The 25,349-nt window shown below is 43.5% G+C and overlaps 2 protein-coding genes and 1 non-coding gene across 4 annotated transcripts in view; 1 reads left to right on the plus strand and 2 right to left on the minus strand.

Moving 5' to 3' along the window:
• Positions 1-1,506: 1,506 nt before the first annotated feature.
• On the plus strand, positions 1,507-12,832 carry LOC129820730 (major facilitator superfamily domain-containing protein 9-like). Of its 2 annotated transcripts, none has more exons than XM_055877639.1 (6): positions 1,507-1,922; positions 8,473-8,560; positions 9,039-9,082; positions 9,711-9,840; positions 10,112-10,366; positions 10,632-12,832. In XM_055877639.1, exons 1-6 carry the CDS (start codon positions 1,836-1,838, stop codon positions 11,510-11,512), a joined length of 1,485 nt encoding a protein of 494 aa, XP_055733614.1. In that variant the 5' UTR covers positions 1,507-1,835; the 3' UTR covers positions 11,513-12,832. The 2 variants fall into 2 exon arrangements, with proteins under 2 accessions (XP_055733614.1, XP_055733615.1); XM_055877640.1 differs by having other exon boundaries at positions 1,523-1,922; positions 10,112-10,321.
• Positions 12,833-13,371: 539 nt separating this feature from the next.
• The window catches only part of slc9a2 (solute carrier family 9 member 2), a 39,344-nt gene continuing 27,366 nt past the window's right edge, over positions 13,372-25,349 (minus strand). The window contains exons 9-13 of the mRNA XM_055877641.1: positions 24,435-24,602; positions 21,903-22,008; positions 17,129-17,245; positions 14,999-15,086; positions 13,372-14,878 (exon numbers count right to left, since the gene is read on the minus strand). Coding sequence (XP_055733616.1) covers positions 14,448-14,878; positions 14,999-15,086; positions 17,129-17,245; positions 21,903-22,008; positions 24,435-24,602 — 910 coding nt within the window. The 3' untranslated portion in view covers positions 13,372-14,447. The remainder of the gene's footprint in view (positions 14,879-14,998; positions 15,087-17,128; positions 17,246-21,902; positions 22,009-24,434; positions 24,603-25,349) is intronic.
• On the minus strand, positions 17,622-17,697 carry trnaa-ugc (transfer RNA alanine (anticodon UGC)). Its single transcript has one exon. It is a non-coding gene; the product is annotated as a tRNA-Ala (tRNA).

Consider the following 25,349-nt stretch of genomic DNA (forward strand, 5'->3'; position numbering starts at 1 on the left):
CGTAAAAATTGTCTGTCCTCGGTTGCAATACTCAGTTCCAATCTCTCTCTAGAAGAAACATTAGCAGATGAACTGTAAGTTAGGAGTTTCAGGAAATGGGTTTCCATGGCCGAGCATCCGCAAGAGTTTGGGGAAGGCCCTTTCCTGTATCAGCATGACAATGGCCCCCGTGCACAAAGCGAGGTCCATACAGAAATGGTTTGTCGGGATCGGTGTGGAAGAACTTGACCGGCCTGCACAGAGCCCTGACCTCAACCCCATCGAACACCTTTGGGATGAATTGGAACGCCGACTGTGAGCCAGGCCTAATCGCCCAACATAAGTGCCTGACCTAATTAATGCTCTTGTAGCTGAATGGAAGCCAGTCCCCGCATCAATGTTCCAACATCTAGTGGAAAGCCTTCCCAGAAGAGTGGAAGCTGTTATAGTCTGGCGTAGCCACACATGGGGGACCAACTAGCATGTGACGAGCAGGTGTCCACATAATTTAAGTAATGTATTGTATATATAATATACTGGGGCCCTAAATGCGGTAGTCCGGCCCTGTGTCTCAGCTGTACATACAGCAGCACCCTGATATTCACCCTCCACACCCCTTTAGTCCCATTGGGAACCATGGGTAAACAACATTCCAGTAGGTCTGCAGTCCATAAACAGAGGCAGACTTAGCTTTCCCACAGGGTGTGTATGTGTGTGTGTGTGTGTGTGTGTGTGTGTGTGTGTGTGTGTGTGTGTGTGTGTGTGTGTGTGTGTGTGTGTGTGTGTGTGTGTGTGTGTGTGTGTGTGTGTGTGTGTGTGTGTGTGTGTGTGTGTGTGTGTGTGTGTGTGTATTCCCTCAGAGCGGGTAAGTGAGGATAGCATCAGATGAAACAGATTAGACAGGCTGTCCAGCAGTGTGTCTGATAAGAGCCAACCTGAAACCTGGAGAACTCAACCTCTGGGCCTGAAGAGGAGGAACGTGAGTAAAGGAATGGCCTCATCTATCTGCTATAACAGTGTGAGACGTGCCAGTGATAAGACTGTAAGCACATCGATGCGATTCAGGACACGCTAGAAAAGTGGAATGCGTCGTGACATTGGGAAGCATTTAATGTTACAGCCACGTCCAGTAGGTGGACTAGAAGCAACCAGCAGCTCAAAGATAAATAGCTGTAGTACACTGAGAATAGTGTTTACTAGAAAAGTTTATTCTAGTTTATGCTTAATATTCTGGATCTATTTGTATTCAAGTCGCCCGCTGAACACTGAACACCGGGCTGTAAATAATACACCCGACTTCACATGAAAGACTGGTGTCCCGCGCCTGCCATCTCCCTCAGCCGTGACACACGTTACTTTCACACTAACTATTTAAGTAATGATTTAATAACTGCAGACACGTTTACGCAGTCATAGCAAGACACACAGAATGTATGCATACTAGCATAGAGTCCAGCTGAGAGTCTTGCTGAGTGAGTTACTGTATTAGGACGACTGACAGATATTAAATACAGCGCCTGGCTTACTGTCTGACATCAGGTCGATACCACCTGGTAGATCTCTCGGTGCGCCAAATGGGACCAGACTAGACCCCAGCATGTCAATCATCCACATGACTCTTCAATTAATCCACTTTGATTAAATGTACGCTATTTTCTGCCAAATATGACAATATCGGTACATCCTCAAAATTTAACTGAGAATTGAGGTGGTTGGAAGTTAAATTGAACAGGAACACCCCTGAAGAGAGTGAATATTCGTGAGACTTCATAGTGTTCTTTGTTATGGTTGATCGGCACTCTAGAAGACAGTGAGCGCTTCCGCATCGACCCGTAGCGTGCTGTCATTGCGGGAGAATGAATAACGCAAAATGTAGCATATTAAATCAAATACCAAGGAGACGAACACGGATTATACAATGTATCTATGTGGTGGGGTTCATGGTAAGTGCAACATTGTAACCTTTTTTGAAGGCTACATTTGAACACGAAAGAATTGAAGTCACGCTTTAAATACGTACGTTTTTTGGGCGACCCGACCAAATTCACATAGAAATAAAGTTATGAATATGATATAATAAAGTAATAGAGTTATAAATATGTAATTGCCATTGAAAGTAAGTCTAAGAATCGGTAGATCGGTTATATGTGTGTGCATTTTTTCTATGCTTCCCGTTCTTAACTTTAGTTTTTGCATCTTTTACTTTCAGTTTTGTACAGCAGCTTCAAACAGCTGAAAATACAATATATTTGGTTATGGAAAAGATATTTCACAGCAGTTTAGATGGTAAAATTATTATCTACACGATATATTATTTTTTTGTCACATAAACTGAAATTAGACAAACTATTAGAGTTTTAGCAACAGTGTATCTTAAATAGAGAGAGTGAGATAGAGAGAGAGAGAGAGTGAGAGAGAGAGAGATAGAGAGAGAGAGAGATAGAAAGAGACAGAGACAGAGAGAGAGAAAGAGAGAGAGAGAGAGACAGAGAGAGAGAGATAGAGAGAGAGAAAGAGAGAGAGAGACAGATAGAGAGCAGTGCTCACATTGGACATTGAACCTGATAGTTGAGGCAAATGCTTGCTGATGACATCAGTTTTTTTAACTGTTGTCTTTTATCAACTTTACAGGGGCTATTTCATGACATTAGGGGCTGTTATGCTATGTAAAATATTGATTCTGGTTTAGGCGGTTCCATCATACAGTGGGGCAAAAAAGTATTTAGTCAGCCACCAATTGTGCAAGTTCTCCCACTTAAAAAGATGAGAGAGGCCTGTAATTTTCATCATAGGTACACTTCAACTGTGACAGACAAAATTAGGGAAAAAAATCCAGAAAATCACATTGTAGGATTTTTTATGAATTTATTTGCAAATTATGGTGGAAAATAAGTATTTGGTCAATAACAAAAGTTTATCTCAATACTTTGTTATATACCCTTTGTTGGCAATGACAGAGGTCAAACGTTTTCTGTAAGTCTTCACAAGGTTTTCACACACTGTTGCTGGTATTTTGGCCCATTCCTCCATGCAGATCTCCTCTAGAGCAGTGATGTTTTGGGGCTGTTGCTGGGCAACACGGACTTTCAACTCCCTCCAAAGATTTTCTATGGGGTTTGTGATTTGGAGACTGGCTAGGCCACTCCAGGACCTTGAAATGCTTCTTACAAAGCCACTCCTTCGTTGCCCGGGCGGTGTGTTTGGGATCATTCTCATGCTGAAAGACCCAGCCACGTTTCATCTTCAATGCCCTTGCTGATGGAAGGAGGTTTTCACTCAAAATCTCACGATACATGGCCCCCTTCATTCTTTCCTTTACACGGATCAGTCGTCCTGGTCCCTTTGCAGAAAAACAGCCCCAAAGCATGATGTTTCCACCCCCGTGCTTCACAGTAGGTATGGTGTTCTTTGGATGCAACTCATCATTCTTTGTCCTCCAAACACGACGAGTTGAGTTTTTACCAAAAAGTTATATTTTGGTTTCATCTGACCATATGACATTCTCCCAATCTTCTTCTGGATCATCCAAATGCTCTCCAGCAAGCTTCAGACGGGCCTGGACATGTACTGGCTTAAGCAGGGGGACACGTCTGGCACTGCAGGATTTGAGTCCCTGGCGGCGTAGTGTGTTACTGATGATAGGCTTTGTTACTTTAGTCCCAGCTCTCTGCAGGTCATTCACTAGGTCCCCCCGTGTGGTTCTGGGATTTTTGCTCACCGTTCTTGTGATCATTTTGACCCCACGGGTGAGATCTTGCGTGGAGCCCCAGATCGAGGGAGATTATCAGTGGTCTTGTATGTCTACCATTTCCTAATAATTGCTCCCACAGTTGATTTCTTCAAACCAAGCTGCTTACCTATTGCAGATTCAGTCTTCCCAGTACTTATTTTCCACCATAATTTGCAAATAAATTCATTAAAAATCCTGCAATGTGATTTTCTGGATTTTTTTTCTCATTTTGTCTGTCATAGTTGAAGTGTACCTATGATGAAAATTACGGGCCTCTCTCATCTTTTTAAGTGGGAGAACTTGCACAATTGGTGGCTGACTAAATACTTTTTTGCCCCACTGTATATGAAATTTGAGACCCTGACCTGCAGGCTACCACAACATACATCAAATGTATTAAACATTGTGCCTGCATTTGCCAAAAAATGCATTAATGGATTGTTCTGCAGCCAGTCACTCTAATGCTGATCCAGCTAGTCATAAGAGACAGGTTGAGAACCCATCACAGCACTGTCAAAAAAACCTGTCCAGCAGAATCCAGTCCTTGGAAATCTGTGTTTTGCTCTGAAGGACTTGTTATTCTGAGAAGATCAGGGTCTTCACAAGAACATCAGACTCCATAAAACATATGATAAACCGGGTGGTTCGAGCCCTGAATGCTGATTGGCTGAAACCACAGGTATGCCAAAAAAAGGACTATTTACTAGTCTAGTTACGTTGGTATTCAGTTTATAATAGCAATAAGGCACCTTGGGGGTTTGTGGTTTATGGCCAATATACCATGGCTAAAGGCTGTATCCAGGCCCTCTACGTTACGTTGTGTGTAAGAACAGCCCACACCTCCTCAGGCCTTATTGTTTAAATAGAATATTAATGGATATCCTGTGGTACAGGATTAGGCTGACGTCAGGTTTATTGAATCTTATGTGGATTGGACACACACTTACTGTAAACTCACAGAATTGGAGCGTTACAGATGCGTTTAAAGACAGTATGATAAAGGTTTTATGTGTAATGCTATCCAGATAATACGTATAGAAGTGAATGCTACAGAGTGTCTCAAGAACATTCTCACCCAAAGCCTACTCCCTAGTGGGAGCTCTGATCCACTCTCTCTGTCTCTGTCTCTGTCTCTGTCTCTCTATCTCTCACACATGCACTAACTCCCACACACTATACGTTTGGTCCCAGTTTGAATGCAGAGTTAGTTGAACGGAGGGACAATTAAACAGTCCGTTTAATAGGTAGGGCTGTGACATAGCAGGAGCTACAGCGTGACTTCAATCAAGTCTCTGGCAAGAGCTTCTCTGGAGACGGCCTCACAAATGCAGATGAACAGGGTGGGAGAGTGTCTATTTCTCTCCTCAGGCCCTGAGCTCTCTCTCTGTTTAGGCTAAACTCACAAAACATCAGGCTGGATTAGCTGTACCTTTAGGTGCCTAGTTCATCTCTTTAACCCCCTTCCACAGAGCAGAATCTATCGCTAACAACAATGGTGGTTTGTCTAGCAGTAAAAAACAAAAACAAAAACATCTGTTTTATTGTTGGACATAAAACACTGTAAACACCAAGAAATCAGCTAATAGAGCAACACGTGATAGTATACAAATGTAAGCAAGTTATTAAATTATTCCGTTTCAGTCAAATATTATATCTGTTTGTGCTTCTTGCGGTCATTTTGCAGTCTACAAATTATTTGTAATTATGTTCCGGGACTCTGACCATCCGCTCAAGAAAAATCATCCCGCGGCAGAATCAAGTTGATGATCGCTGCTCTAGTGCCTCGTGACCGTGCTGAATGTAAATTGCAGCATTTGTGAACCCCTGTCACGTTCCTGACCTGTTTTCTTTTCTTTTGTCTTGTATTTATTTAGTTGGTCAGGGCGTGAGTTGGGTGGGTTTGTCTATGTGTGATTTTCTATGTTGGGATGTTTGTGTTCGGCTGGGTATGATTCTCAATCAGAGGCAGCTGTCAATCGTTGTCCCTGATTGAGAATCATACTTAGGCAGCCTGGGTTTCACGTGTGTGTTGTGGGTGTTTGTTTCCGTGTTTGTGTTTTCGCCACACGGTACTGTATAGGTTTCTGCACTTCGTTTATTTGTTTTTGTAATTCAGTGTTCAAGTTTCGTTATAATAAATCATCATGAACACTAACCACTCTGCGTATTGGTCCGATCCATGCTCCTCCTCGTCTGAGGAGGAGAACGACTATGACGACCGTTACAGAAACACCCACCCCAAAAGGATCAAGCAGAGTGGGAACAGACAGCAGCAGCAGCAGAGACCGAGGACACAGGACTCGTGGACTTGGGAGGAGATCCTGGACGGCAAAGGACCCTGGGCTCAGCCAGGGGAATATCGCCGTCCCAAGGTGGAGTTGGAGGCAGCGAAGGCAGAGAGGCGCTGGTATGAGGAGGCAGCGCGGCCACGCGGTTGGGAGCCCAAGAGTCAGCCCCAAAAATTTCTTGGGGGGGGGGGGGGACGCGGAGTGTGGCAAAGCCGGGTAGGATACCTGAGCCAACTCCCCGTGCTTACCGTGGAGTGAGAGGGCGTCGTACTGGTCAGACACCGTGTTATGCGGTAAAGCGCACGGTGTCCCCAGTACGCGTGCTTAGTCCAGTGCGGGCTATTCCACCTCGCCGCACTGGCCGGGCTAGGTTGGGCATCGAGCCGGGTGTCATGAAGCCGGCCCAACGCATCTGGCCTCCAGTGCTTCTCCTCGGGCCGGCGTACATGGCACCAGCCTTACAAATGGTGTCCCCGGTTCGCCAGCATAGCCCAGTGCGGGTTTTTCCACCTCGCCGCACTGGCAGGGCTACGGGGACCATTCAACCTGGTAAGGTTGGGCAGGCTTGGTGCTCAAGAGCGCGTGTCCTCCTTCACGGTCTGGTTTTTCCGGTGCCACCTCAGAGCTGTCCGTCTGTCCCGAGCCGTCAGAGCTGTCCGTCTGTCCCGAGCCGTCAGAGCTGTCCGTCTGTCCCGAGCCGTCAGAGCTGTCCGTCTGTCCCGAGCCGTCAGAGCTGTCCGTCTGTCCCGAGCCGTCAGAGCTGTCCGTCTGTCCCGAGCCGTCAGAGCTGTCCGTCTGTCCCGAGCCGTCAGAGCTGCCCATCTGTCCCGAGCCGTCAGAGCCGCCCGCCAGACAGGAGCAGCCAGAGCCGTCCGCCAGACAGGAGCAGCCAGAGCCGTCCGCCAGACAGGAGCAGCCAGAGCCTTCCGCCAGACAGGAGCAGCCAGAGCCTTCCGCCAGACAGGAGCAGCCAGAGCCTTCCTCAAGACAGGAGCAGCCAGAGCCTTCCGCCAGACAGGAGCAGCCAGAGCCTTCCGCAAGACAGGAGCAGCCAGAGCCTTCCGCCAGACAGAAGCAGCCAACAGACTGCATTCACTTTTTTTTTAATTATGTGATCAAAGGTCATGTTTGAGTTTTCACTGCAGTCAACTGCAAGTTTTCAGCAGTTGCTCTTCACCAACATCAACTCTTCACCATTGTGGGAGGCTTTGTTGGCAACCAATCATAAGGGTCTCACTAATTGATTGTACAATGTGTACACCCATACTATGATATTATGATTTCAGTTTGTGATTGTGTGATATAAGTGTTAGATACATGTTTACTTCGACATTATAAAGAAAACCTTGTATAAAACAATGGCACACTGCCATGTTGATCTGAACCTTTGCTGTTGGAAAACCATAGTAGTGTCTGACTTGGTTGCTTTAGTTGTACCACTTTACCATGACGTTGTCACTGAGTCTACCTTTAAATGATAAAGTCAATCTCAATGTGACCCGCCACATTCAGAAGCTTGAAAATCCCATCAGGAAAAAAACTTGAAAACTTAATTTGAATTCCGCCCCCAAAAGCTAAAACTGAACATAATTCATGATGCTTTTAATTTAGTTTGTTTTGCAGTCAAAGATAATAGTTTCAGTATAGGTTTAGTTTTTAAAACAGGTTTGTGAATTATTTTATTTCAGTTTACTAAATCGTTTTTGGATGATTATTTTTCATTTCAGTTTTCGTTTACTATAATAACCTTTGATTTTTGACACTCATTTGCGTACTGGTTGAAGGTCACTAGACTGAAGGTACAAGGACTGATCAGACAGTACCAAATGTTCTCTAAACATCACCCCGAGAGGCTTGGAAGAAGTCAAAAGACAGTGATTTTTCCACCTGCTACAGAATCACAGTGTTCACAATGTCATCAGTACAATAATAATCCGTTTGTCCTCAGTCCTTGTGCCTTCAGTAGCTCTGGCGTCAATTACTACCACAGGAAACGAGAACAACCTATAGCAGTCAGTGACACGTCTAGTGACCGTCAACCAGCACACAAACAAGTGTCACAAATAGATCACTGGAAATCATGTGTGTTACAGAAAGGGAAAACTAAAATACACGAAGCATTGTGTTAATCACTCTAAACTGAATGAGAACTTTTCATCTTACATTTCCCCACTACAAACTTCTTCCTGGGTGTTTGTTGTGGTTGTTGTTTATATGTTGTCTATGACATTGTCTTTACTGTAGCTTAACAGTGTTTGAACTAAAAGAACACCTGCTGCAGTCACTCAGTCTATACTCTCTCTCTCTCTCTCTCTCTCTCTCTCTCTCTCTCTCTCTCTCTCATACTCTCTCTCTCTCTCTCTCTCTCTCTCTCTCTCTCTCTCTCTCTCTCTCTCTCTCTCTCTCTCTCTCTCTCTCTCTCTCTCTCTCTCTCTCTCTCTCACACACTCTCTTCTGTCTCTGTCTCCTCAACAGGACCTGTTTGCGGTGAGCATGATCATTCCCCTGCTGAGTCACCATGTCAAGGCACTGGGGGCCAGCCCCACCGTGGCAGGCTTAGTAGGTATGAAGATGATGAAGATATAATAGCAGGAAAAAAAGGAGAGTTCACATCAGTGTCATAGTTTTTAATATGTTTTTATACATCAGAAGTGGCGGTATAATTTAGCTGTAGCTGGCCAACCTGGGAAATTTAAAAAAAATACTTTTATTGCATGAAATATTGTATGAAACAAATGGATAGGGACCTGTGAGGACAACATATGAAGGAATTGTCTTTTTCTGCTAAATAAGCTTTCTTTCTGCGTGTGAAATCACCAGCTGATATACTTACTCCTTTCATATCACTGTGAGCACTGATTGAGTTCACAGGGTCTGATAGCTTATGCAAAGTGCTACAGCGGCTTACATCATAGGCAAGCTGTAATCATAAATATCTCTAGCGGCTAGCGGCTCACCACTGTTAGCATTGGTCTATTAACAACAGTTCAACATTCAGAATGGGTCATAATCTGTACCTAATGCAATGGTTTATGTTTCAGGCTCCACATATGGGATCCTACAACTCTTCTCCAGCACTATAGTTGTAAGTACTGACGGTGTTCTGAAGACAGACAGTAGTATTGTGGTACTGTATGTCTTGTTGAACGCCAGTGTGTTTCTAGTATGACAGCATAGAGCAGTCACACACACACACACACACACACACACTACCTTAAGACCTTACCTGACATGGTGTTTGTGTCCTTTGGTCTCCACAACAATGTCAACATCTGAGTTTCTGATAGGACGTCAGCAGTGACCTGGAGTTTGATGCTCAACCATGCACTAACCACTAACACTCCATTAACATCCACAAATTCCTCTGAATCTACGTCTCTTAACAAGGTTGATACTGTATGCTGAGAGAGGTCTCCTCTGAAGAGAGACAGAGGTTCTCAGAGTAGAGTCATGAGAGGCACTTCCCCTTCCCCCACAGTCTCCTGAAATTGGTTTAAATCTCAGGGGTCATGAGACGAATTAAAGGAGGAGAAGGAATCGTTTGTGGCCCCAGTGAACAGACAGGGAGGGAGGGATGGGTTGATGGAGGGAGAAAGGAGGGAGGAAGGGAACAGCCAGGTCTCTGTGGTAATCCCCACAGGCCACATCCAGTATACAGCAAATTCAATTGATTTCATTATACCGTGTGTGATGATTGTGGTTGTGATCGGCAGGGCAGCTGGAGTGACGTGGTCGGGAGGCGGTACTCTATGCTGATGTGTCTGCTGCTGAGTGCTCTGGGCTACTGCTTGCTGGGGATGTCCACCAGCATCGCCCTGTTTCTCCTGGCTAGGATCCCTGTGGGTGAGTCAGACTGGGGGAGAGAGGGGAAGGTAGAAACGATTAGGTGAGTCAGGGAGGAGACTTCTTACTTCAGAGGCTTTAGCCTCGAAATACCTCTACCATTCATCTGAGTCTGAATCGTTCAGGTATGTAAAAAAACAAAAATGCTTTGATGTTTTATATGCACCGTGACTGTCAGTAAAAACAGAATTGATCATTAACATTCTGTTAAACACAAACATAAAAACAACTTCTCTGTCATGTGTCCGCTCCCTCTCGCTCTGTCCTCCAGGGCTGTTCAAGCACTCCCTGTCCATCTGCCGGGCCCTGCTGTCTGATCTGGTGTCTGAGGTGGAGCGCCCCCTAGTGATGGGACACTTCAACGTGGCCTCCAGCATGGGCTTCATCTTGGGACCCGTGGTGGGGGGCTACCTCACTGAACATGAGGGAGGCTTCTACATCTCATCCTTCACCTGTGCCGCCATCTTCCTCCTCAACGCAGGTAGGTGGGGGTTCTCCTGCGCCGCCATCTTCCTCCTCAACGCAGGTAGGTGGGGGTTCTCCTGCGCCGCCATCTTCCTCCTCAACACAGGTAGCTGGGGGTGAGGATGAGGACAGGAGATGGGGCAGGGAGGGAGAGGCAAGGAGAGAGAGGGGAGGAGCAGGAGAGTAGGCAAAGGGTGTGCAAGGCACTTATGTTGGTATTCCCAATTCCAACCAATTCTAAATCACACCTTAACTCTAGGCACTGTGTGGATGTGAAAGGATGGGATGTGTGCTGTCTAACCTTGTGTTTGTTGTGTTCCATCCAGGTCTAGTTCGGCTGCTTCCCTGGAGTGATGCACTAACCCTACGCACCGATGCTAACTCCGACAGCAGCGCTAGCAATGCCGGCTGCCACGACAACGACAACCACTTCACCTCAACACAGCAAAACTGCTCCCAAGGCAACAGCAACAACCAAACTACAGCTTCGGCGGCAGCGGTCACGGGATCGGTGGCTCCAGAGAAGAACCAGAGGAGCTGGAGCTGGGACCTGGACTGGGGGGAGGAGTCCCTGCTCCCTTCTGCCTGGCGTCAGCTCTCTTCGGTGGGCTCCAAGATTAGCAGTGTGGCCTCCTCGGACATGTGGGACCTGTTCCTGGTGCGTCTGCTCATGGCCATGGCCATAATGCTGTACTACAGTAACTTCTCCCTGGCCATGGAGGAGCGCTTCATGCTGAATCCCAAGGCCACAGGTTATCTAATCAGCTACAGCTCTACCCTGGGGGCCCTAGCCGGGTTCTTGGTGGGACCCATCACTAAACTGTACGGTAACAAAATGTCGGCACTGTTGCTACACTCTTCGGTCGTCACGTGTTGCCTGATCCTGCTCTACGCCGCAGCGCCCAGTGTCTGGCACGTGTTGTTAAGTTCCACTTTCATCGCCATCTCTACAACCATCGGACGCACCTGCATCACTGACCTGGTACTGCAGAAAGGGGGCACTCACGCCAGCGGCACACTCATCGGGGCGGGGCAGTCAGTGACTGCGGTGGGGCGCGTGCTCGCCCCCCTGCTCTCGGGGCTGGCCCAGGAGTTTAGTCCCTGTGGGCCCCCGATTCTGGGGGTAGGGTTGGCGTTAGCGGCTGTCGTCCTGCTGCTGGTCAGGGTGCCAAAATGGGACGTGAGGGGCAAGATGAAAGATGCATAACTCTAAGTCACACACAGTGAGAGAGGGAATGAATGAGAGAGTGAATGAATGAGAGAGGGAGTGAGATCAAAACTACCACAGCACTGGAGACAGAACTGATGCAGAACTGTTGGGGTTGGTTTTTGTTGACGTGTCAGCTGGGTGTTGTTTCATTGTTTGTTTTTTTAGCTGTCGGTGACAGAGCCACAACTCCAGCTCTGTTGGTTGGGTCTCGATGTGATGACATCACTGCACCGATAGGACCCAGGTCATCATCAGCATCGCTCTTCTCCCCCTTTCAGTCCCCCAAACAGACCGGGTCATCATCAGCATGGCTATTCCCCACTTCAGTCCCCCAAACACAGGCGAATGCAAAATGTTCAGTGTTGCCAAGGCGACCGTGAACAAAGCCAGCAACCCTCTGTAAAAGTCATGGGATGTTGTCCATGCTAAGTTAGCTTAGCGTAGGTCAACAGCATGTCAGTGGCTCATTAGGTTCTTATAACCTAGAAATATTCAAATGTTTATGTCTCTAGTGAGAGGCAATAATTCAATTAAAAGCAACAACATATAAGTCTAATGTTACTCTAATGTAATCCTGCTCTTCCTTAATAACCACTACAAATAGTCCAGGAAAGTATTGGTACTGAAAATGCTAATTTCCCTAAAATGCTCTGTTTCTGACCTGTCTTATGAGGGTGGACAGCAGGTGAAGGGGCTCCTCTTTCCTCCTCTGGCGCCACATTCTATTTTCTCTCCCTTCTCACAAAAGTGTGCACTCCGTCACCCTCCCTTAAGGGTTGAACATATTTAGATTAGTGTGAATACAGCCACACCAATCCAGTGCTTTTGAATCCTTTTGGGTGAGTGATCTAGTACACACTGGGGAAATGGATCAGAACTTTAACTGAGCTTGAGTACTGGTTGTCCACAGACACATATCTAGGATTCATTTACACTTCCTAAATCCTAACCCTAACCATGTGTGGGGAAGTAAAACACATTTTCTAAGGATCTTAGGTCGGTGTCTGTGGGTAACGTCATCCTACTTCCTTTTAACCACTACGGTATCAGGGCCGTTTCAAAGGAAATGTTTACTTTTATAAAAATATATAATGTATTTTAATTTTATATTACTTTCCCTTATTGAGTTTATTCAAATTCAGAAATGTACTGTTAATTATTATTTTGATATGAATTATCTTATTTTGAATGGAGTTGCCCTTACACTGACCCAAATGCTACTGAATGTTATGAAGACAATTATTGTACTGAATGATTCATATAAAGGAAGTAAAGATCATACCATTTGGCAATAAAATAAGTATATTCCTAAACATGTGAATGTTCTTGAATGTAAATGTCAGTTCCATAACTTCAGTTAAATTTTTTTCGATTTGATGATGGATGACTGATAGTTTGTGAGCTTTCTTTCTCCTACAAGGTGTTTTTAGCTCTGTTGCTAATGCTGAGTTCATGACATCTCATCATTTCATAAATATGAGCATATGCCTGGAGAAAATCCACTTGAACGTCCCTCCAACTAGTAATTACTAGTGTCAAACTCGTCTAACATCCCTGAGCTCCGACTTCTCCAATATGTTGAACTCTATTTATATATTTTTTTCAACACTATAACTTTATTACAAGCATAATAGCTGTACTTGTCGTTTATAGTTGTAGCAGCTTGTTTGTCATTAGCCAATCAGCTTTCTTAAAGAGCTCAAAGCACGTGAATCCACACACCTTCTTGCTCCCGGTTTACCAGTAGTATTTTCAGAGTTTTTCATGAGCTTAGCATCAGACTTTAAACACTGATCCATCTCTGCAATACAGCAACTAGAACGACTATTTTGTCAAGAAATAAGGTGTCATTTCAACATTATACAGCAAGATTTTATTACTTAACTAAAGTAACACAGATAGTCAGAGCAGTGTTCATGAAGACCCTGTTAAGATATTACTGGTCTGAATATCAGACACAAGGACAAACAAAAAAACAGAAAAGCTAGAAGTTAAGAAGTGTCTTTCCTGAAAGTGTCTTCACTTGCATAGAGATATACCAATGTATTAAAATCTACTAAATAATGTAATTGAAATCTTGCAGGTAAAACCAGGGGTGAAAGTAAATCAAATGTCTTCCTGGTATAGTACAAGCATGTGTACACATAAACATAATGTAGAATGACAAATAGAATCTCTATTAATTTAATAGGATCTCTGTGAGTCTAATAGTGAAGATGAGTCTTTTTGAATTGTTTTACTTGATATCTTATTTAGAGTGTTGTGTTGCAGGAGTCTTTGCTCTTCAGAGAGTGGTTGGTTGTAGACCAGTGGTTCCTAACTGGTTTTGCCTTGGGACCCAAATTGAATCAGGTTGTCTCAGTCACGATCCAATATTGGCATCACAAACATTTTGGGGGGCAAAATGCAATCTGGAAAACTATTTTTAATACTATATTGATAGTAAATGTACAAATTATATGACAAGGGAACAACAGTCCCACTTTTTTCATTGTCAATAATTACATTTTGCACATATTCTTGATGAAGAATGTTATGCTCACTGGTTTAAGATCTCAAAAGCAACCAAATCTGCTAGTAACTCAATATGGAACACTGTTTTAAAGAAAAATAGTTCAGAGGTTAAATTATAATAAAAATATAGGTTCATTATCAATTCTACACACTTTCTACCTGGTTTTAGTTGTTTAAGTTCAGACTAGGGTATTTAAAAAAAAAATTTTTTTTACACTGACCCATTAAAAAACTCCCAGTTGAGAATCACTGTAGACAATCCAATTATCCATTCCCCTTGGCTTGTAGGGCATTTTAATCTTGTGGTATTTGACACTTCACAGTTCTGAGATTCTGGAGTTGTTGTAGATTAGAACCCAAGACAGCCTATAGCAGTCCTCCTGCTACTTTCCTGACAGCTGATTAGTCCTCAGGGGTTCTAGGGTTTCCGAGTCTTCCACTGTGGCCTGAGCAGGGGTTTCTGCGTTCCGCTGTCGTCACGGTCACCAGGCTCTGCAGCCCAGGCTGGGGTTGGTGACAAGGGCTGCTGCTCCCCCTCTGGCCTGTGGTCACCGCTGCCATGGTCACCTGAGGAGCCATTATCAGGGCCGTTGGAGGGGTCGTGGCGAGGGACGGGTATCCGGGAGTCACTGGAGGAGGAGTTTAGTCGGGACATGCCACGCCCCCAGGCACCTCTTCCTCCACTCCTCTCATCCACCAGGTCCACTACAGAGCTAGAGGGCACCTCTGTCAGTGTGTTCAGCCTGCGTAGGGGCAGCATTGCTCGAGATGAGGAGCGACTGGGCTGGTTAAACCTGGAGCGGGCTGATGGGTAATCCACCTCCGACATGGTCTCATCATCATCATTACCTGAGTGAAAGAGAGAGAGACATTGTCAATTTAGTTTAGGATCCAAGCATTGAAGTGCAAAGAGCCTAAATATTGTAGAGATTATAGAGTGACACACACACACTTTATTTTGAGCATCACCTGTATGCCTCAGTCTCTGAGGAGGGAACTTTGAGTCCAGACTCTTCCCTGGAGGGAGAGAAAAGTACTTCTGGGATTTGGCCTCATTCTGAGAGAAAGAGAAAAGGGAGGAGATGAGAGGGGAATAAAGAGAGAGATAAGCGGTTGTACACTTTGATCACAACAAAGGGTTTTCCTGTAACATTTTTTTTTATCAAATCATGAAATGCTGTACACAGACTAGACCTGCATTACTAACATTAATACTAAAATATTTAGATGAATATCTATTCTAACATTAATACTAAAATATTTAGATTACTATCTATTCTAACATTAATACTAAAATATTTAGATTAATATCTATTCTAACATTAATACTAAAATATTGAGATTAATATCTATTCTAAAATTACTAATAAAATATTTAGATTAATATCTATTCTAACATTAATACTGAAATATTTAGTTTAATATCTATTCTAACATTAATACTAAAATATTTAGATTAATATCTATTCTAACATTACTAGTAAATGATTTAGGTTAATATATGTTCCTAATGTAGAGTAACAGTCAAACATGTGGACACACCCACTCATTCAACGGTTATTCTTTATTTTTACTATTTTCTACATTGTAGAATAGTGAAGACTTCAAAACTATGAAATAACACATATGGAATCCTGTTGTATGAAAAAAGTGTTAAACAAATCAAAATATATTTTATATCTGAGATTCTTCAAGTAGCCACCCTTTGCCTTGATGACAGCTTTGCACACGCTTGGCATTCTCTCAACCAGCTTCATGAGGTAGTCACCTGGAATGCATTTCAATTAACAGATGTGCCTAGTTAAAAGTTTATTTGTGCAATTTCTATAATTCTTAATGCATTTGAGCCAATCAGTTGTGTTGTGACAAGGTAGGGGTGGTATACAGAAGATGGCCCTATTTGGTAAAAGACCAAGTCCATATTATGGCAAGAAAAGCTCAAATAAGCAAAGAGAAACGACAGTCCATCATTACTTTAAGACATGGTCAGTCAACCAGGAGAATTTCAAGAACTTTGAACGTTTCTTCAAGTTCAGTCGCAAAAACCATCAAGTGATATGATGAAACTGTCTCTCACGAGGACCGCCACGGGAAAGAAAGACCCAGAGTTACCTCTGCTGCAGAGGATATGTTCATTCGAGTTACCAGCATCAGAAATTGCAGCACAGAGTTCAAGTAACAGACACATCTCAACATCAACTGTTCAGAGGAGACTGCGTAAATCAGGCCTTCATGGTCGAATTGCTGCAAAGAAACCACTACTAAAGGACACCAATAAGGAGAAGAGACTTGCTTGGGCCAGAAAACACGAGCAATGGAGATTAGACCGGTGGAAATTTGTCCTTCGGTCTGATGAGTCCAAATTTGAGATTTTCGGTTCCAACCGCCGTGTTTTGTGAGACGCAGAGTAGGTGAACGGATGATCTCCACATGTGTGGTTCCACCGTGAAGCATGGAGGAGGGGGTGTGATGATGTGGGGTTGAGCTGCTGGTTACACTGTGATTTATTTAGAATTCAAGGCACACTTAACCATCATGGCTACTACAGCATTCTGCAATGTTATGCAATCCCATCTGGTTTGCACTTAGTGGGACTATCATTGTTTTTCAACAGGACAATGACCCAACACACCTCCAGGCTGTGTAAGGGCTATTTGACCAAGAAGGAGAGTGATGGAGTGATGCATCAGATGACCTGGCCTCCACAATCACCCGACTTCAACCCAATTGACATGGTTTAAAATTAGTTGGACCGCAGAGTGAAGGAAAAGCAGCCAAGAAGTGCTCAGAATATGTGGGAACTCCTTCAAGACTGTTGGAAAAGCATTCCAGCTGAAGCTGGTTGAGAGAATGCCAAGAGTGTGCAAAGCTGTCATCAAGGCAAAGGGTGGCTATTTTGAAGAATCTCAAATCTCAAATATATTTTTATTTGTTTAACACTTTTATGGTTACTACATGATTCAATTTGTGTTATTACATTGTTTTGATGTCTTCACTATTATTCTACAATGTAGAAAATAGTACAAATAAAGAAAAAGCCTTGAATGAGTAGGTGCATCCAAACTTTTGACTGGTACTGTAAGTCCGTGTGTTCCGCACCGGTCCGTTTAAGCTGCCGGGTCGGAGGCTGCGTCGGATGCTAGTGTGCCGTCGGATCAGGATCTCTTTTGTCCGGCTGTCGTTGGGCAGGGAGTGCTTGGTGGTGTACGCCGTGGTCTGGAAAAACACACAGAGAAACATACAATACATAAGACACACCCACCGTCTGATAACACGCACTATAACACACAACACATGACATAAAACACACACTGCATAGAAAATCGGATACAACGCCATCGTGCAGCAGAGGCCAACATATTGAAGGAAACACGCCCAATCTAACATGGGGTTTCTACATACAGTAGCTCTATCTGTACCACCCTGCTTTAATCTCCTAATGACAGACACACTAATGACAAACACACTAACTACACACACGCTAATGACACACACACTAACGACACACACACTACATTTACATTTAAGTCATTTAGCAGACGCTCTTATCCAGAGCGACTTACAAGTACATACATTCATACTTTTTTTGTACTGGTCCCCCGTGGGAATCGAACCCACAACCCTGGCGTTGCAAGCGCCATGCTCTACCAACTGAGCTACACGGGACCTACACTAATGACAAAAACACAAATGACACACACACTAATGGTACACACACTAATGACAAACACACTAACGACACACACACTAATGACACACACACCAATGGTACACACTAATGACAAACACACTAATGACACAAACACACACAAAAACTGCACACACACTAATGACACACAAACTAATGACACACACATACACACACTAATGACACACACACACACTAATGACACACACACTAACTACACACACACACACACTAATGACACACACATTAATGGCACACGCATTAATAACACACACACACTAATGACACACACACACACACTAATGACACACACACACACACACACTAATGACACACACACACACACACACTAATGACACACACATTAATGGCACACGCATTAATAACACACACACACTAATGACACACCCACACACACTAATGACACACACACACACACACACTAATGACACACACACACACACTAATGACACACACACTAATGACACACACCCACACTAATGACACACACACTAATGACACACACACACTAATGACACACTAATGACACACTAATGACACACACACACACACACACACACACACACACACACACACACACACACTAATGACACACACACTAATGACACACACACTAATGACACACACACAAATGACATATACACACACTAATGGCACACACACTAATGACACACAAACACTAACGGCACACACACTAATGCCACACACACACACACACACTAATGACACACACACACAACCACTAATGCAACACACACACTAATGACACACAAACACTAATGGCACACACACACAACCACTAATGCAACACACACACTAATGACACACAAACACTAATGGCACACACACTAATGACACACACACACACACACACACACACACACACACACACACACACACACACACACACACACACACACACACACACACACACACACACACACTAATGACACACACACACACACACACACACACACAATCACTAATGACACACACACACACACACACACTAATGACACACACACACAAATGACACACACACACACACTAATGACACACACAGAATCACTAATGACACACACTAATGACACACACACACTAATGACACACACACACACAATCACTAATGACACACACACACACACTAATGACACACACACACAAATGACACACACACACAGACTAATGACACACACACAGACTAATGACGCACACACAATCACTAATGACACACACACACACACACACACACACACACACACACACACACTAATGACACACACACACTAATGACACACACACACACACACACACACTAATGACACACACACACACACACACACACACACACACACACACACACACACACACACACACACACACACACACACACACACACACACTAATGACACACACACTAATGGCACACACACTAATGATACACACACTAATGACACACACACACACACACACTAATGACACACACACACACACACCAATGACACACACACACACACCAATGACACACACACACTAATGACACACACACACACTAATGACACACTAATGACACACACACACACACACACACACACACACACACACACACACACACACTAATGACACACTAATGACACACACACACACTAATGACACACACACTAATGACAAACCCACTAACGACACACCTAATTGCAGCAGTATTCTCTTAATAACACAATGACACAGCAGTCCTTACAGAGAGAGTGCTTTTGCCTACACTCCTAAATACACAACGAGAGTGGATTTTACACACCCCAGCTTTTATGTTTTACCACAATACCCTCTTCTTTCTGTGCCTGTGGCTCTGGGCAGTCACCCAAACGTAGCTGGCCACACCCTGACCTGTCTGAACCATGATGCTTATCTGAACGATACCTGGCTCTGTTTGTGTCTAACGAGCTGCCGTACCTCCCTCTCTCCTAGAAAACACTCATCACTACAGAGAGACGCCCAATGCCCCTAATAAACCCATTGCCCCTAATCCAATATACTTCACTTCTGTAGATCTGAGAGGATTGGATAGGTATAAGCATCCCTAGGTTATTTGTGTAATGGGTAGATCTAGAACACGGGTTTGGTGATCAACAGACACTCTAACCGGGGCGGCAGGTAGCCTAGTGGTAAGAGCGTTGGACTAGTAACCAAAAAGTTGCAAGATCAAATCTCCGAGCTGACAAGCTAAAACATCTGTTGTTCTGCCTCTGAACAAGGCAGTTAACCTACTGTTCCTAGGCCATCGTTGAAAATAAGAATTTGTTCTTAACAGACTTGCGTAGTTATTAAATAATGGTCAAATAGAAAAAATAAAAAAAATGAAATGATGGCCGCATGGTGGAACAAAGAGCTGTCAGACCTGTTTTAGGGCTTAGGAGAGTGGAAGTCGAACGGTTCCAATAGAAAGTCAACACATCACATGATGAATGTCGAAACCAATGATACAATGAGATCTGTGGCAGTAACGGGTGTATTTGCGTTTGTGTTGTGGGGGGGGGGGGGGGCTGTGAAGGTGTGGGCAGATAATAAGATAAGGTCACAGAGAGAATCCCAACACAAGCACACTCCCTGTGGCTCGTTTTAAAAAGGTGAGGTCGCTTATGGAAATGTACTGCCGACCACAGGCATTATGCAAAACAGCACACACAGGTATGGAAGCACAAACTTTCATGTAACAAACAGGGCTCTGCGTAAGGTAAACCTTGTTAACTTCTTATGGTTGCAGGGGCAGTATTGAGTAGCTTGGATGAAAGGTGCACAGAGGTGCCCATAGTAAACTGCCTGCTCCTCAGTCGCAGTTGCTAATATATGCATATTATTATTCGTATTGGATAGAAAACACTCTGAAGTTTCTAAAACTGTTTGAATTATGTCTGTGAGGCAAAAACCTGAGAAGTTCCACTTCCTGTTTGAATTTTTTCTGAGGTGGCAGATTTTCAACCAAGCTCTCATTGAAATTACAGCGAGATATTGATGAGTTTTCACTTCCTACGGCTTCCAATAGATGTCAACAGTCAATAGAACTTTGTCTGATGACTCTAATGTGAAGGGGGGCCGAAGGACACAGGAATTAGTCAGGTCTGCCACGAGCTGACCATGCTTTGACCACGCGCGTTCACGTGATAGGCAGCTCCATTCCACCACTCATCTGAAGTCAATCTAATTCTCCGGTTGGAACGTTATTCAAGATGTATGTTAACAACATTCTAAAGATTGATTCTGTACATCGTTTGACATGTTTCTACTGACTGTTACGGAACTTTTGGACATTTTGTCACGTTATAGTGGACGCACTTTGTGACTTTGGAATCTACCAAAGTAGCTAATTGGACATAAATAACGGACATTATCGAACAAATCAAGCATTTATTGTGGACCTGGGATTCCTAGGACTGCATTCTGATGAAGTTCATCAAAGGTAAGGAAACATTTATCATGTATTTTCTGGTTTCTGTTGACCCCAACATGGCGGCTAATTTGGCTATTGTTCTGAGCTCCGTCTCAGATTATTGCATGATTTGCTTTTTCCATAAAGTTTTTTTGAAATCTGACACAGCGGTTGCATTAAGGAGAGGTATATCTATAATTCCATGTGTATAACTTGTATTATCATCTACATTTATGATGAGTATTTCTGTTGAAACGATGTGGCTATGCAAAATCACTTGATGTTTTTGGAACTAGTGAATGTAACGTGCCAATGTAAACTCAGATTTTTTTTGTTATAAATATGAACTTTATCAAACAAAACATGCATGTATTGTGTAACATGAAGTCATATGAGTGTCATCTGATGAAGATAATCAAAGGTTAGTGATTAATGTTCTCTCTGCTTTTTGTTAAAGCTATCTTTTGCTGGAAAAATGGCTGTGCTTATTGTGGTTTTGTGGTGACCTAACATAACCGTTTGTAGTGCTTTCGCTGAAAAGCATATTTGAAATCGGACACTTTGGTGGGATTAACAACAAGATTACCTTTAAAATTATATAAAACACATGTATGTTTGAGGCATTTTAATTATGAGATTTCTGTTGTTTGAATTTGGCGCCCTGCACTTTCACTGGCTGTTGTCATATCGATCCCGGTAGCGGGATGCAGCCATAAGAAGTTGTTAAGGAATCGACTCACCCGTTGTCTGATCTTGTACATGTTCTTGGACAGAATGTCATGCATGTTCATCAGGTCCGCAGCCGCAAACTTCCTCTTGGGTTTACCAGAGCCCTTCTTCTCCTCGCTAGAGGAACAAACACAGAAATAACAGAATGTTTAAACACGATATCATCTTTGTAAATGATATCAGAAATAGGAATGGTGGAGTTATGTCACACATGCAGCTAACAAAAATATATGGAAGTGTCTGCTCTACCCAAAATTACAACCAACTAATTGCAGCATTACCACAAAATTGGAGGAGGCAAGTGGAAGGGGGAGAAAGTAAGGAACTCGTTTGTTGGCCTTGCATTAAAGACCGAAATTGCTGATAAATAAAAAAGTATACCAGTTTCATTTAAGGACCAACAAATGTACAACTGTGACATATAGACGGCAAAATAATAATCTCTCAAAAGAGATGATTGATGTACAGATTCCATGGCACATGGTCTATGAACTGATACACAAATACAACCATGCCAGTTCTGCAGATTCTGCTGCGAAGAGACAGAATCATTAGATCACTTGTTTTGGTACTGTCCATATGTAGCTTATTTTTGGTCGCAGGTTCAGGAATGGCTGAAGAATTGGAACATTTATCTGGAGCTAACTGTGGAAATAGCACTTCTGGGGGGGGTTGAAAAGCCATAGTTAATCGATCATTAATATAATAATACTCTTCGTAAAAATGTTCATCTTTAATTTACAACCTGTAGAAACTATGTGAATAGAAAGGTTCAGAACTGTTGTGAAACATCAAAACATAGTTGAAAAATATATGGCAAATAGAAATCAAAACTGGATGGTTTTCAGAGACAGATGGGAGGGTTTGAGTGGAGCACAAAGGTGGTACTAGAAATAACAAGATAACTAATATAAAATATACTGTGTCCATAAAATGTATATGCAGTGCATTCGGAAAGTATTCACACACAGCAAAACTGAGCAATCGGTGGAGAAGTTTGCCAAAATGCACCTAAAGGACTCTCAGACCATGAGAAGCAAGATTCTCTGGTCTGATGAAACCAAGATTGAACTCGTTGGCCTGAATGCCAAGCGTCACATCTGGAGGAAACCTCCAGACCAGCATCATGCTGTGGGGATGTTTTTCAGCAGCAGGGACTGGGAGATTAGTCAGGATCGAGGGAAAGATTAACGGAGCAAAGTACAGAGTGATCCTTGATGAAAACCTGCTCCAGAGCGCTCAGGTCCTCGACTGGGGGCGAAGGTTCACCTTCCAACAGGGCAACGACCCTAAGCACACAGCCAAGACAACGCAGGAGTGGCTTCAGGACAAGTCTCTGAATGTCCTTGAGTGGCCCAGCCAGATCCCGGACTTGAACCCGATCGAACATCTCTGTGCACAACGCTCCACATCCAACCTGACAGAGGTTGAGAGGATCTGCAGAGAAGAATGGGAGAAACTCCCCAAATACAGGTGTGCCAAACTTGTAGCGTCATACCCAAGAAGACTTGATGCCTTTACTGAGTAAAGGGTCTGAAATCTTATGTAAATGTGATATTTGTCATTTTTTGTGCAAACATTTCTCAAAAGTGGTTTTTGCTTTGTCATTATGGGGTATTGTGTGTAGATTGATGAGGGGGGAAAAACAATTTAAAAATGCAATTTAATTAATTTTAGAATAAGGCTGTAATGTAACAAAATGTGGAAAAAGTCAAGGGGTCTGAATACTTTCCGAATGCCCTGTATATATTTGATATACCGTATAAATATTTACACCAAAAAATATTTGGGGAATTGGAAATGATGCAGACAATTAAACTGATGGAAGCCACAATCTATCTGCAAAATTAAAGCGGATCTATCCCCTAAAAAAATAAAGAAATTACAGAATGCTTAGGTATTACCCATTATAATCTGGGTGGTTAGAGCCCTGAATGCTCATTGGCTGACAGTCGTGGTATACCATGGGTATGACACATGATTTATTTTTACTGCTCTAATTACGTTGGTAACCAGTTTATAATTGCAATAAGGCAACTCGGGGATTTGTGGTATATGGCTAAGGGCTTTATCCAGGCACTCTTAGTTGCGTTGTGCTTAAGAACAGCCCTTAGCCTTGGTATATTGACCATATATCAAACCCTTCTGGACTTATCGCTTAAATACCCATCTGACACGTTGAGGTTAAAAGGGTAATGTGTGAGGGATGATGGGTGGATAAGATGAGAGACAGCAGGGGGGACAGATAGAGACACAGAGAAAGGGACAAGGCCACAGAAAGACAGAGAGAGAGAGAGAGAGAGGAAAAGAGAAAGCAAGAGAGTGTGAGAGAGAGAGAGAGAGAGAGAGCAAGAGAGAGAGCAAGAGAGTGAGAGAGAGAGAGAGAGCAATCGAGAGAGAGAGAGAGAGAGAGGGAGAACAAGCGAGAGAGAGAGAGCAAGAGAGTGAGAGAGAGTAACGAAAGAGAGAGAGAGAGAGAGAGAGAGAGCAAAAGAGAGAGAGAGAGTGAGCAAGAGCTAGAGGGAGAGAGACGATAAACGTACTGTAGAGGGACAATGGAGGAACCAGCGTTGATGTCGCCAGACACTGTGTCCAGTATCTCCATTGCGTTCTGCAGCTCCAGCTTCTTGTACAGAGCCACAATGCTAGACTCTGCCCGGTTATCCCTGATCAGGATCTTACGCAGGATCCGGTTATTAAACTTCAGAAACCTGACATAGGGGTTGGAGAGACGGTTATTAAACTTCTTAAACCTGACATAGGGGTTGGAGAGACGGTTATTAAACTTCAGAAACCTGACATAGGGGTTGGAGAGACGGTTATTAAACTTCAGAAACCTGACATAGGGGTTGGAGAGACGGTTATTAAACTTCAGAAACCTGACATAGGGGTTGGAGAGACGGTTATTAAACTTCAGAAACCTGACATAGGGGTTGGAGAGACGGTTATTAAACTTCAGAAACCTGACATAGGGGTTGGAGAGACGGTTATTAAACTTCAGAAACCTGACATAGGGGTTGGAGAGACGGTTATTAAACTTCAGAAACCTGACATAGGGGTTGGAGAGACGGTTATTAAACTTCAGAAACCTGACAAAGAGGGCAGATACTAAACATTATCACAGACACTCACAGACAGAAGCATTTCATAATACCCATGGAAGCAATATTAAACTCCTGCCTTGGTGTTCACACAGAGTTATATAAACTGGATAGATGTAAGCTCCTCCCAAAGCCCTCCAAAAGGCTGTGGCTTATGTTCATGGAAACAAAAGAAGAGAGGGAATGGGGCTGTGCTTTGCTTCATGGGATGAGGACAAGTTCTGACTAGCAGAGTTGACCTAAGATGACTTAAAAAGGACACCAGACAAACCCGTTCTGGTGTAGAGAGGGGTGTAGTGAGGATATGGGTCATAGAGGGGATGAGGGTGTATTGTTACAGTGGAAGGACTGTACATT

The sequence above is a fragment of the Salvelinus fontinalis genome, chromosome 23 (genome assembly GCF_029448725.1).
Source record: "Salvelinus fontinalis isolate EN_2023a chromosome 23, ASM2944872v1, whole genome shotgun sequence".
Lineage (NCBI taxonomy): Eukaryota > Metazoa > Chordata > Actinopteri > Salmoniformes > Salmonidae > Salvelinus > Salvelinus fontinalis.